Source organism: Chelonia mydas, chromosome 11 (assembly GCF_015237465.2).
Source record: "Chelonia mydas isolate rCheMyd1 chromosome 11, rCheMyd1.pri.v2, whole genome shotgun sequence".
Lineage (NCBI taxonomy): Eukaryota > Metazoa > Chordata > Testudines > Cheloniidae > Chelonia > Chelonia mydas.
In genome coordinates, this window is record NC_051251.2 from 36,785,540 (window position 1) to 36,799,366 (window position 13,827).

Below are 13,827 nucleotides of genomic sequence, written 5' to 3' on the forward strand. Positions count from 1 at the left end.
AGTGGCTGATATCTCTGCATCATTCTAGGGTATTTATGAAAGCACAGGTGGCTTTGGTCAATGGAAGTGAGGACCCTCAATACCTTTGTGAATGTGGGTCTGACTGAAAGACTTGTTTGCAGATGGGACTCCATTCAGAGTGGTTGCACCACAGTGAAAAATAATGTACTTATTTTCAAGTGATGTGTTTATGATAGGGCTTTGTTCTAGACCAGGAAATCTTGGAAGTGCTCCAGATCATGAACCTGAGCAATATTTGTTTTTAGAGTTGAGCTTATTAGTGATGCTTTTCCCAGCATTTAACAATAAGGAGTTTCCACATAACAGTTCTTCAGTGGCTCTGTGCTGCATCTAAGGAAATGAGGGGCAATAGGCTTTTCCTGCGCCTGTTTCCTGCAGGCTGGGACCTTTCTTTCCCTTGGGAAGTTGCTTATGTCATTGACCGTCTGACGCTGCACTTCCAACGCCTACCCTCCTCCAAAGGAGAGTTCCCAGGGCGTTCTCGGCTGACCTGACCTTCGGGGCGCAGAGCAGCCTGGGCTGGACCATGTCTGGCTGCGCCTGGGGGGTCCCACCACACGCTAGGCTCCCGGGCTAGGCGCGGACCTGGGGCGGGCAGGTGTGTCCTTCACGCGTTGGTGCCAAGTGTTTTGACCCCGCCGCGTGGTGCTTTTGCAGGGCGCCCTGGAGCTGGCGAAGTTCCCGATCCAGAAGGGCTCCCTGGAGCGCCTCAAGCAGCAGTGGGAGTCGGGCGATGCGCTGAGGGCCGGTCCCCGGGGGGGCTCCGCGGGAGGCCGCCGCCGCAGGCGCTCGCAAACCCCGGAGGGGAGGAGAGCTTGCCCCGCGCCAGCAGCGGCCGCCGCCGCCGCCCTGCGGGAGGAGGAGACCCGAGCAGCTGCAGCTGGCGGCCAAGAGGGGCGAGTTCAGAGCCGGCCGCCGGATAAGAGCCGCGGCGGCGGCAGCAGCGCCATGGAGAAAGCGCCGCCAGGCAGCGTGGGGGCTGAAGTGGCCAAGGAGGAGCCCCGGGACGGCCGCCGCAGGCTAGAGCGCTTCCCCATCCCCTGGGAGGAGCTGAGGAGCAGGTTTGAGGCCCCCAGCGGCGCGGCAGCGGGAGTCAGGCAGGTAAGAGCCACCGGCCGGTGCCAGACACGCGCGCATCCCCTCTCCCCCCTGAGCCAGGCCAGGGCCTGCCGCTGAACTCAAGCGAGGGCTGCACACACTAGTCCAAGCCTGCTTCTTCCCAGCTGCTTGATCGGCCCATAGTCCAAGTAATGGAAGGAGACAGCCACCAAGACCCAAGGGCACTGACCTGGGCCCCGGGGGACTAGAGTAAAGGACTTCACAGAGGCCGTTCTTCTTCCATCTTGCATGTGACCTTTCCCCCTTGTGGCTGAAGGTACCTAAGGTCTCAGACCTCTGCCTTGCCTCGATGCACAGCACAGGGATGGAGGAAGAGCTCGAACTCTAATTGATTCTGCCATGTTGAGTCCAAACCTGAACATTAGTATTGTCTGTGTGTCAGAGGGGGATGGAGCAGTGGCCAAAAACTCAGCAAGGGAAAGGGGGGGAAAATGAGGTGATAGAACATGAAGCATTTTATTAAATTAAGGTAAGATCAATGAGTACACTAAAGCATCGATAGGGTACAGTTAGGATCTCTGATGTATTATGTGAATTCATTGTGTGAAGCAATTTTAATGCTAGCATCTACAGTATAGATATGAAAAGTTATTGGGAAAAGTTACTAAGGATGCTCAGTACATTGTTAACTTGCAATTTTATTTATAGAATAGAATTTGTCTTAATTAGCTCCTTTGCTACTCTAGGTGTCCCTTGGTGCTTTACAATAATAAGTTAGATAGGCAGTACAGGGACTGTGTAGCAAATGAGGTAGGCACTGTGCATTCAACAATAGTTCACATGCTACCTTGCTCTTTAATGACTTTTACTGAAAGAAAGAATATGGGCTGTTTGAGAGGGTTTTTTTCAAGTAGTTCCATGAGATCTTTACTTCCCACCTGGACAGCCAATGAATTCTTTTAGTAATACCTCGCTCTCATCTATAGATCTCAAAGCGCTTTACAAAGGTCAGTATCATTAGTCCCATTTAACAGAGAAGTGAAGTGACTTTCCCAAGGTTCTGGACAAATTAGGAATCTGGAATCAGAAAAAGATTTTCAGCTTTTCCAACCAGAACAGAAAACAAACAAAGTCACTCTGTGACAGAAAGAATGTGTTTTAACACAATTAAATTAAAAGAAAGACTTAAGGGTGGTGGGGAGAGAAGGCTGGGTCTGTATTTGGAGAGTTGGAGAAAGTATGTGCCATATGTTGGTGGTTACTATCACTACAGACATGAAATAAAGGTCACTTAACAGAACTATTAATGCAAATAGTCCAGCATATGGCAAAAATGTATTATAGTTTCCTTCTCACAGAGTTTTCATATATCAGTTTTAAAATTAAAAAAAAAGAAAAACAAATATGTTTAGTGAAGAACATAAGAACGGCCACACTGGGTCAGACCAAAGGTCCACCTATCCCAGTATTCTGTCTTCCGACAATGGCCAATGCCAGGTGCCCCAGAGGGAATGAACAGGTAATCATCAAGTGATCCATTCCCTGTTGCTCATTCCCAGTTTCTGGCAAACAGAGGCTAGGGACACCATTCCTGCCCATCCTGGTTAGTTGCCTTCTTGATGTGTGTATGCTACTTAGACATCAAGTCTGAACAACACAGACTTTGTGGAGATTAAGTGTGCAGATGTTTGGGGCTGGGGACTAAAATCCACCCCATAACTACTGCCTCGGCCTATATGGATATTAGGTGAAGTATATGCTGCAGGCCCTGGGGTGTGAGGGCTACTAAAGCTGCATGATGACTGGTCCGAGATCCATCCCTGATTGTACTCCAGTGGCACCTTTTTTACCAGACTGTGCCTAGACTAGTGCAGAAAATCTTATGTCTCTCTTCTGTGGTGAGTTTCACCCAAAGGAAGAGTAAATCTATACAGTCAACATAATGTAGAGCACATATTATAAGCCATCTTCTGTAATTAGAGATAAAAACTAGATTTTCCAAATAGTTATGTTTAATTGTATTTAATAATTTATCAGAATAGGGAATACTTTTGTTATTGCTGAAGTCAGTGGAAGTTTTATCTGTGAAAGCATATGCTTCCTTCAATTATCACAGAATGGAAAGATTCAGAAAGGCCCTTATCCCACTGTTGGACAATCAAGGAGGAGAATGATGGCTAATATATTGTTCCCCATTCCTTTCTGCTGCAAGAATGTGATACTCTGCTTCACTTGGTGGAAGGAACCAGTAACAGTTTCTGCCGCTAGCATGCTCTTTTTCTTACACTGCTGTGCCAAACAGCAATAACTACCTTATGGTTTTCAGAGACCATGGAGAGATGGGTGGTACAGGGCTGATATGCCAGTGGGAATATATGCTATAAATTGTCCTCCTATTGCTGAGGAAAGAGGATGGGCTGGAAGGCGCAGAGGTATGCAGGGTTGGGGAGAATATTTTTTTGGTTTGAGATTTGCTTGGTCTTCCCTGGTTTCAGAGTAGCAGCCGTGTTAGTCTGTATCCGCAAAAAGAAAAGGAGTACTTGTGGCACCTTAGAGACTAACAAATTTATTTGAGCATAAGCTCTTGTGAGCTACAGCTCACTTCATTGGATGCAAGCAGTGGAAAATACAGTGGGGAGATTTATATACACAGAGAACATGAAACAATGGGTGTTACCGTACAGACTGTAACAAGAGTGATCAGGTAAGGTGAGCTATTACCAGCAGGAGAGAGGGGGGAGGAGGCGGGAAGGGGGGGAAACCTTTTGTAGTGATAATCAAGGTGGGCCATTTCCAGCAGTTGACAAGATCGTGTGAGGAACAGTGGGAGTGCGGGGGCGGTGGGAATAAACATGGGGAAATAGTGTTACTTTGTTTAATGAAACATCCACTCCCAGTCTTTGTCTTCACCCATAACTATTTCACATTTGAGGACAATGTATACCTTCAAATCAGTGGCACTGCTATCGGTACCCGCATGGCCCCACAGTATGCCAACATTTTTATGGCTGACTTAGAACAACGCTTCCTCAGCTCTCGTCCCCTAATGCCCCTACTCTACTAGTGCTACATTGATGACATCTTCAACATCTGGACGTGTGGGAAAAGAAGCCCTTGAGGAATTCCACCATGATTTCAACCAATTTTCCATCCACCATCAACCTCAGCCTGGACCAGTCCACACACGAGATCCACTTCCTGGACACTACGGTGCTAATAAGTGATGGTCACATAAACACCACCCTATACCGGAAACCTACTGACTGCTATGCTTACCTACATGCCTCCAGCTTTCATCCAGACCACACCACATGATCCATTGTCTATAGCCAAGCTCTATGATACAACCCACATTTGCCCCAACCCTCAGACAGAGACAAACACCTACAAGATCTCTATCAAGCGTTCTTACAACTACAATACCCACCTGCTGAGGAAGAAACAGATTGACAGAGCCAGAAGAGTACCCAGAAGTTACCTACTACAGGACAGGCCAACAAAGAAAATAACAGAATTGCCACTAGCCATCACCTTCAGCCCCAACTAAAACCTCTCCAGCGCATCATCAAGGATCTACAACCTATCCTGAATGAGACCCATTACTCTCACAGATCTTGGGAGACAGGCCAGTCCTTGCTTACATACAGCCCCCCAACGTGAAGCAAATACTCACCAGCAGCCACACACCACACAACAAAACCACTAACCCAGGAACCTATCCTTGCAACAAATCCCGTTGCCAAATGTGTCCACATATCTATTCAGGGGACACCATCACAGGGCCTAATCACATCAGCCACACTATCAGAGGCTCGTTCACCTTCACATCTACCAAAGTGATATATGCCATCAGGTGCCAGCAATGCCCCTCTGCCACGTACATTGGCCAAACTGGACAGTCTCTACGTAAAAGAATAAATGGACACAAATCAGACATCAAGAATGATAACATTCAAAAGCCAGTCGGAGAACACTTCACTCTCTTTGGTCACTTGATTACAGACCTAAAAGTGGCAATTCTTTAACAAAAAAAACTTCAGAATCAGACTCCAACGAGAGACTGCTGAATTGGAATTAATTTGCAAACTGGATACAATTAACTTAGGCTTGAATAAAGACTGGGAGTGGATGTGTCATTACACAAAGTAAAACTATTTCCCCATGTTTATTTCCCCTCCCCCCCACACTGTTCCTCAGACGTTCTTGTCAACTGCTGGAAATGGCTCACCTTGATTATCACTACAAAAGGTTTCCCCCTCTTCCCCCCACCCCGCTCTCCTGCTAATAATAGCTGATCTTACCTGACTCTCCTGCTGGTAATAGCTTATCTAAAGTGATCATCAAGTTGGGCCATTTTCTCTGTGCATATAATGTCTTCTGCAGTTTCCACAGTATGCATCCGATGAAGTGAGCTGTAGCTCACGAAAGCTCATGCTCAAATAAATTGGTTAGTCTCTAAGGTGCCACAAGTACTCCTTTTCTTTTTGCGAATACAGACTAACACGGCTGTTACTCTGAAACCTGATCTTACCTGATCACTCTTGTTACAGTCTGTATGGTAACACCCATTGTTTCATGTTCTCTGTGTATATAAAATCTCCCCACTGTATTTTCCACTACATGCATCCGATGAAGTGAGCTGTAGCTCATGAAAGCTTAGGCTCAAATAAATTTGTTAGTCTCTAAGGTGCCACATGTACTCCTTTTCTTTTTTCTTGGTCTTCCCTGTTTGTTTCCCTGATCACGGGCTGATACCAGAGAGTCTAGCTGATGTCAAGCCATTCATGAGTGGAAGATATCATAAACTAGTAGTTCTTGATGTGCTGTGCATCTTAGAAGGCATGTGTTTTCCTTATGTACACTTTGTGTGTGAATGGAAAGCATCTGACCCTGATTAATGGCTGTAGGAATTGGCTCTTACACAAATCTGTTTCTAGTTAGGGTCCTTAAACCAGCAGATATGAGTTTACTGTACAAAGTTCATTTATTTCCTTTTACACAAACAACAGGCTTATGAAAAAAGGGGATAGGAGACACCAATGCCAGTAAGAACAAATCCATGCACAGATTTTATACTGTTTGAATGGTCAACTAAACATCAGTCACTTAAAGGAAATATAAAAGCATTGTGAAATCTACGTGTAAAGAAGACCAGCAAAAATATCCAGGAAAGTGAAAAGTGTTGGCTCAAACAACTTGCATAGTGACAGTGGTTTATTCATAGTATCTTGAAAAAGCTGGGGTGAGTATTTGATACTCTTGATTTTCTAAAATAATAAAAAATGAAAGTTGAGGCATTGTTGCAGGTAAAGAGTTACAAAACGCAGCAGTCACAATGTTAAGGAAGAGGGAAGGAACTGATCTGGTAAAAGAGGGAATTTTAGGCACATTAAATATAAGTAATGGACAAATTTTCAAACATGATTGCTTGAAGTTAGGTACCTAGATCAATATTTTGGCAGGTAGACCAGATTAGTCTGTTTTTCAAAGTAATGACCACCAGCAACTCTGACTGATTTCAATAGGAGTGGCAAGTAATTAGAACCTCTGAAAATCAGGCCACATCAAATTAGGTACCTAAATCTGGATCTAGGTTCCTAACTTTGGGCATCATACTTTTCAAGGCCATCACTGGGTCAGCACCTAGTGACATCAGCAACCACATTTCCATTCATGAGCCAGCAAGACGTTATGCTCCTCTAGGACAATACAGCCAGCCATCAAAAGTCAGGGTGAAGCACGTAAGAGCTGGAGACAAATTGTTTTTGGTCAGGCGGGTTAGTCTTTGAAACATACTTCCAGAGGACATCAGACTAATTTGGAGTCTGACCACTTTCTGGTAATACTGCAAAAAACTCTCCATCTTTGACAAAACTTTCCTACCATAGACAAAATAATATGGGAAGGGCAAAAGAGAAAAAAGACCCACATACACATAGGGCCTAAGAATATAGTCATCTACCAGGGAAGGGAGACAAACAGAAGACTCATGAAGTCCACTAGGGACCTCACCAATCAGACCTAATTGATTTGGGAAGTGCTTAGATGGTGCACTGAGGCAGAAAATTTTGACCAATATCTTCAAGCTATATTTCATATACTTTAATTTTTTCTGTTGGAGTTATTTGGGTTAGGATCATTTTTAAATTAGAGCCTTGCAACCTGACCTGAACTCAGTGGGACCCAAACTAAAAGTGGCTGCTTTGGTTGAGTCAGAAAACAATCTGACCCTCTTGGGCTCAGATCAAGTAGTTGTACCTCCTCCTCCTCCTGCCCATGTGGTTGGAATGGGTGTGGCTGTGTGCCCCACTTGTGCTAGTTGCATCTACCTTGCTGTGCAGTGTGTGTGTTGCATAGGGAGCATGCCAACGAGTTACAGAACCTTTCGTTCTGCAGCACACACAGTGAAGAGAGGTGCTTGTGGCTGGCAGGAGCGGGGCACACAGACACCACTGCACCAATCCCGCAGGCACAGAGCGTGGGAAGTCTCGACTAGGTTGAGCCCCAAGGATGAGATGGCGGCAGTGTCACTCACAGAGTTTTAGGGGGAAGCATCATGTCTGAAAAGGTCTTGACATTCTTGGGTCGCCTATGCCCAGGTTGGGTTTGTGTCCAGATAGGGCTTTAAAATTAGGCCCGAGCAGACCTCTAATTTGAGTGGAGAATAAGTGGTACCATTTGCTAGCCTGACAACTCTGTTATATAATCTAGTTTGCAAGAGTTTCTGTCTGTCTAGTGCTTTATTTTTGTTGGGAAAGACATTATGGACTGATGGCAGAATTCCCAAGCAAAAATATTTACATACTCTTTAAAACTTTGAAAGGCAACTGCAATCCCATCTCATTTAACATGTCAAATTGATGTACAAGAATTTGAAATGAAATGCCAGCCACCAGACAAAGATATAAAGCAATACTGACTTTCTTTCAGCTGAGAAAGCTGCTGTCAGTCCATGCACTGGTTTTCACTGACATAACAAGGCAGGCTGGGGCAAATCAAACTTTCCTTGCAAGCACATTTCCTCCCCATGTCCATTCATGGACTAGGGGTGAACATATTGAGAAAGAAGTCAGGATTTAGTTAAAACGCTTTATGAAGATGCGAGTTTCTTCAGAAAATATCAAATGCTATCGCTCCATTTGTGCACAGATCTGAAGTGTCACATCCTAAATAAGAAAAAAAAAAAGAGTGGATCTATCACCTTTCAATGAACACCCATCATAGTTAGGTACTTGCATCAAAGGGAAGATATATGCCTAAATATTTGTGCAGTAGTGATTCATGGATTTTAAGGGCAGAAGGAACCTTTATGAACATCTAGTCTTAACTTTGTAATTATGGCCCTATTGATATTTGTTTGTCCTAATGTAATACCTTTAAAATATGTAAATGGCTAATACATTTTTCTTCTTAAACCAAAAAGGATTCTCCTACGTAGTCCTTTCTTCATGTTTAATGGATAGAACTCACTGGGTTTCAGACACCTGAAAGTCATTCAAGCTCCATTAATGTTTCTTCTCTCTGGAAGTTACTGAATATCAATGATTTATGACACTTAATAGTGTGCTAACTTGTTTTATGTCAATGTAAGTCATTTAGGGTATGTCATGAGATAAATTGCTGTGAAGTGTGGCCATGCATCATGCATATTTTTGAGGAGGTAGAAAACAGTTCAAAAATGCAAGTTTGAGTGTAATTTAATCAAATGCCTACTCTGCACCAACCCTAGGTATGTGTGAGCACTTTCATACTGGCAAAGGCAATAAGAAGAAAACATAACATCTCATACAACTAGCTGTATAATTAAGGCTGTCTGACATTCCATTTAAAATATTTTCAGGTTTTTATAGTTCATTTATTCATGTGTCAGTCCAAAAAGAGAATTCACTGTAATTCCCCCAATTTATATATGTAAACCAGAAACTGCTCTTTAGAAGTGATCACTATATTGTGGATGTCCTTTTTTTCCCCTGAATATTTACAACAACTAGCAGGCAGGCAGGATTTAAACAGGTAGCAATAAACTACTCTCAAATTACTTTTGGAGACTTCTTTTTGTATTTGACACAGGTAACAAAAGACACCTTCAGGGGGTTGACAATGACTCTATAAATTAATAGACTATCTACACCCCATGGACAACATTTTCAAAAGCATTTCTGCTGACATATGTAATTTATACAATTCTCTAACTTCCTTCATCCTTTATTACTGAGGAAATTTTACTCCTGGGGGAATTCTGCATCACTGCACATGCACAGAATTCATGTCCCCCGCAGATTTCTTTGCTTCCCTGCAGAAAAATGACTTCTGACGGGGAAACAAAGGGAAGTTGCATGAGCAGTCATGCGCCCCTCCCTGGCAGCGCAGGCAGATCGGTTCGGGCACCCAGAGCAGCCTGTAGAGACATAAATCATTGCCGGGGGAAGGCTGGGGGAGAGAAATGGGTAGTGTGAATGTGTGAGAGAAAGAGAGAGACACTCTGTCCCTCTCACTTTCTATTGTGGCATGCTTGGTGTGGAGGGGAAGAGCTTCGTGGTGTTTCTGAGGAGATAAGCATGGGGCAGGCTCTGTCCTCTCAGGCAGAGCAGAATGTAGCAGCCTGCCTGCTTAGTGAATTGTTCCCAATGTTTTTGTGAATTCCCCCAGGAATATAAAACAGATGTAAAAGTTTTATGGCTCCTTTAGATTGCCAGACTGGTGTAAAGGACACTATGGCCTTATAAATTCTTATGGTCCTTTAGTGATTAGAACTGGTCTAAATTTTTGAACTGAAAATTTCCTATCAAAATGTGCTCCATGAACTGTTTGCTTCTGACCTTTCTGGAGATGGTCAGTAGCCAATATAAATTGTGAATTTGATTCCCCAGCCTTCACTTACTTTTCAGTTGCCTATGATTAAGGCTCCGTGTTTGTCACTGAAGTCACGGATTCTGTGACATTCCGTCACCTCCGTGAATTCTACAGCAGCCTGTTGTGGATGGTCGAACCAGGGCTTGGGGCGGAGTGGAGGCAGCACCTGGAGCTAGGAGCTGTAGGTCGCTGCTTCCCAGGAGCCGGAGTCTGCCCCAGCCCCACCCCATCCCCGAGGACCTGCGGTGCCCCCCCGTCCACCCTTCAGCACCCCGGGAACCCCTCCACCCTGGCCATCCCCCAAGTTTTAGTTAGGGGTATATAGTAAAAGTCATGGACAGGTCATGGGCTGTGAATTTTTGTTTACTGCCCATGACCGGTCTATGACTTTTATTGAAAATACCCGTGACTAAACATAGCCTACCTATGATGCAACTTAAGCATATGGCTGATATATTTGTGACTAATAACTAGAAATAAAGGGGTCAACCTAACTACATTACTTTTAGGCAAGGGGGTTAGGAGATTTCTTCCAATGCTCCCCACTCCCATTCTTCATTTATTGTATTTAGTTTAAATAAATTACCAAAATAATTGAAACCAGTGTGATTATATTGTGTTACTTTGACAAATAAAAGATGTAGAATTTTGCAGAATTTTAAAATATTGTGCACAGAATTTTCAATTTTTTGGCACAGAATTCCCCCAGCAGTAAAATTTGTACAAGACTGCATTCTTTGTTTATCAGCCCCTGTTACTTTCCACCTGAAGTCTTAATTCTGTTTGTGACATCACAATAAGTTTTTTGATATTTTTAAGACTGTTGTCTTCAAGTGAGGAATAAGCAGATCAGATAAACACAAGAAAAAAAGACACCCAAAAGACACTATTAATAATAAAGAATGAGGGGAAACTGCTATAGAAAATATGGTATCTAAGGAGAATGGCTTCCAGATAGAATGCTTTTAAAAGTTTTCCCAGAGGCACCCAAGAGGTCTAAAGGAAATGAGAACTATACGATTAAAGACTACTTACTGCAAGCCATTTTCAATAACCTTGTATCCCACCTGGATTTCTCAGTTGAGCAGCCTGAGAGACTAATTACCGATGCTGCATGGATTTCAGAGGAACACTTTTAGAGTCCCAACTCATGCAACCGTTTTGAAATAAATGAATTTTTTAACAATAGATACGCTTACATCAGAAATGAATAATTCCAGTGTAAAAATATGAAAATTATTCCTGGTATTGCACTGGTTTTTAAAAAGCAGTATTTCCAAGCTAAAGGTAACCAAACAAAAACAGTAAAGCTCAGTTTACATATTGAAAGATTTATTTTGATTAAAAGAATTTAGATTTTTTTACATGTTAATTTAGAAACTTCTCTATAATAGTATAGTCAGTATTGTTGCTAGGTTACACTATGGTTCAAATTAAATGAAGATCAAATAATGTCTGTTTCTTAATTAAGTATTTAGTGGATCAATGGAAGATTATTAGATTTAAAGCACAACCACGGCATACAAATTCAGGTTATCCATTTTTGTAACTGAATGCAGCACAGTACTCACACTACATGTCTGCTCCATTCTTGTGAGGAGTCAGAAAGGACCAAGGGCCAGAGTCTCAGCTGGTGTAAATTGAATTAACTGGAGCTATGACTCTAGATCCAGGTATTGGGGAAACAGCAACTGTCTCTTGTTCTGCCTCATAATACCAAGAATGAAGCAGTCACAGAAATGCTACTAATGGAACTAAAAATGCAGCTGTCACAATCCCTACTGTCACATTTTGTGGGGTGCAGTCCAGACAAGTGAGAGGGTTGTATCACTGCTTGTCCTGTGACCTGACTACCTTAAAATGCTGCTGCTGCTCTAGCTCCCTTTCTGGATGCTCCCAGCCAGCATAGTGTCAGCACTGAGTGTCTGTGTGTTGAGCACCCCTGATTCAGCAGCTCTGACTCCAGCAGCCTGTTTGTTATATCACATACACAGAGGTCCTGCACCAGCCATGGTACTACTAGTCAAGTGACCCCAACACACTTCCAGTCCTGAATGTCCCCAAACCATCTGCGCCTAAAAATGTCCAACTCTCTCCTGGAACAGTCACTCCTGCTCTACCTCATGCTCTGCAGATGTGGTTGGGCGGGGTCGCTTGGGCCCAGAATTGCTCCTTAACCCTTCAGTTCCACGGTGGGTTTGTACACCTCGCCATACTTTACAAAACACCTATTAGATACAGATTATAACATAAGTGAATTGGGATATACTGAACTGGTCAGGGCAGTCTGAAACTTCAGTGAGCCCCTTGCCGTCTGGCGCTTGGATGCTCTTAGGGGTCCACACCCACCAAAGGTTTCCTTTAACATTTTAAGGTTCTTATTTGTGGTGTATATAAAGGCAATAAGACAGAGCAGGATTCTCTTATTTATAATGGAAATTTCTATCTGGATGTTGTGGATAATGAAAATGAACCTTTTTTCTCTGTGTTTGGATGGCCTAAGCTGTTTTTGTCTGGTGGTTGTTTTGCAGTAAGTGTGGTTTTATTTATTCCTAATTTATAGATTTTCTCCATTTTTGGTTTAAAATGTTTGTTTACATGAAACTACATGATTCACAGAAATAAGGACCTGTCTGGCACTTAGTAACAAACCCAGACCCCACCTTTGTGTCCAAGGTGATCCCCCGGCAGCAGAACCAGGGTGGTTATGCTGTACAAGTGGTGGGATAGACACAGAGGAGTAAGCCCTAACAGTTGTGCTCTACACTTGTGTGGCAGTGGGCAGGTGGTAGCAAAAAATAGTCATAGATAGAGCATAGCTGTTCACATCTGGGAGCATCTTACTCTGATTTCTTCCTCCTATTCCATGTGTTGGCCCATTTCTGGAAATCATGCCACTGCCTCTGTGCCTTCCCAATGTAAAGCACCTAACTGGAAAGTAAAAGCGCCAAAATCTTCGCCAAACCCAGTTCTCCAACAGAGTAAGTTTACTATGTGATCCAGTAAAGTAACAAAATTACATCTTGGTAATCCAGACACAAGGTAGGCAGACAGCAACCTGCATTTATGATCACTCTCCATGGACATTCGTTATCCATTTTAATGGCAAGAGACTATGAGTTAGTTTCCCAACTGCCTTCTTTTATTAGTATCTACTACTTAATAGCAATGAGAGAGCTTTATTCAGATGGACTTTCACTTTACTATTCATATAAAAACATGCTTTCCAAAAAGAGAGGTAGAGGATACTGAGATGATGATTTCTAGAGATGGGTTTGGGCAGCCATGTTTTGAGAAAGACTTATTCATTATGTTCTGCCTTTCAGTGACATAATAAAAACTTCCTTTTGGTTTTGGTTGCAAATTCAAGACTTATAGGAATATGGAGTGTTTTACTCATTCCACATCATTCTGCATTTCTGACATTATGTAGTTAAAAATACACCTCATTTTCCTCTTGAATATTTTTGCTCTGCCTTTAGGAATAGGAGATGAAGAATGCCAACCTTTACAGATGATAAGCTATTTGGAGTATGAAATAACTAGCTTTCAGCATAGTTATGATTTGTATAGGAGCATGCATTTAGCTAGCTGCCAGCATTACCAAGACTTCATGCATGTAGGAGCATGTGGCAAGATTGCCAGGGACAAGAACATTTGATCTAAGGTCCTCTCAGTTTACCAGTATTCTTTATTTATATATTGTGCTCAAGTATATTTTAAATTCAGGGAGTTATGGTTGAAATTTTTAATGGAGATATTGCATATACAATCCAATCTGCGTGCACATTTGTTATACATTTTAAAATATTAAGAATTATTACAATAAAAACATAACTGACTTTTACACCTTTGGTTTTGTTTCTTCTCTTTCCTTTTTTTCCTTTCACTCCC

The 13,827-nt window shown here is 42.9% G+C and overlaps 1 protein-coding gene across 1 annotated transcript in view; it reads left to right on the forward strand.

The window, feature by feature from the left end:
* The first annotated feature begins 478 nt into the window (after positions 1-478).
* Positions 479-13,827, forward strand: part of XIRP2 (xin actin binding repeat containing 2) — a 154,364-nt gene continuing 141,015 nt past the window's right edge. The window contains exon 1 of the mRNA XM_007056607.4: positions 479-1,122. Within this exon, the coding sequence (XP_007056669.3) occupies positions 970-1,122 (153 nt within the window). The 5' untranslated portion in view covers positions 479-969. The remainder of the gene's footprint in view (positions 1,123-13,827) is intronic.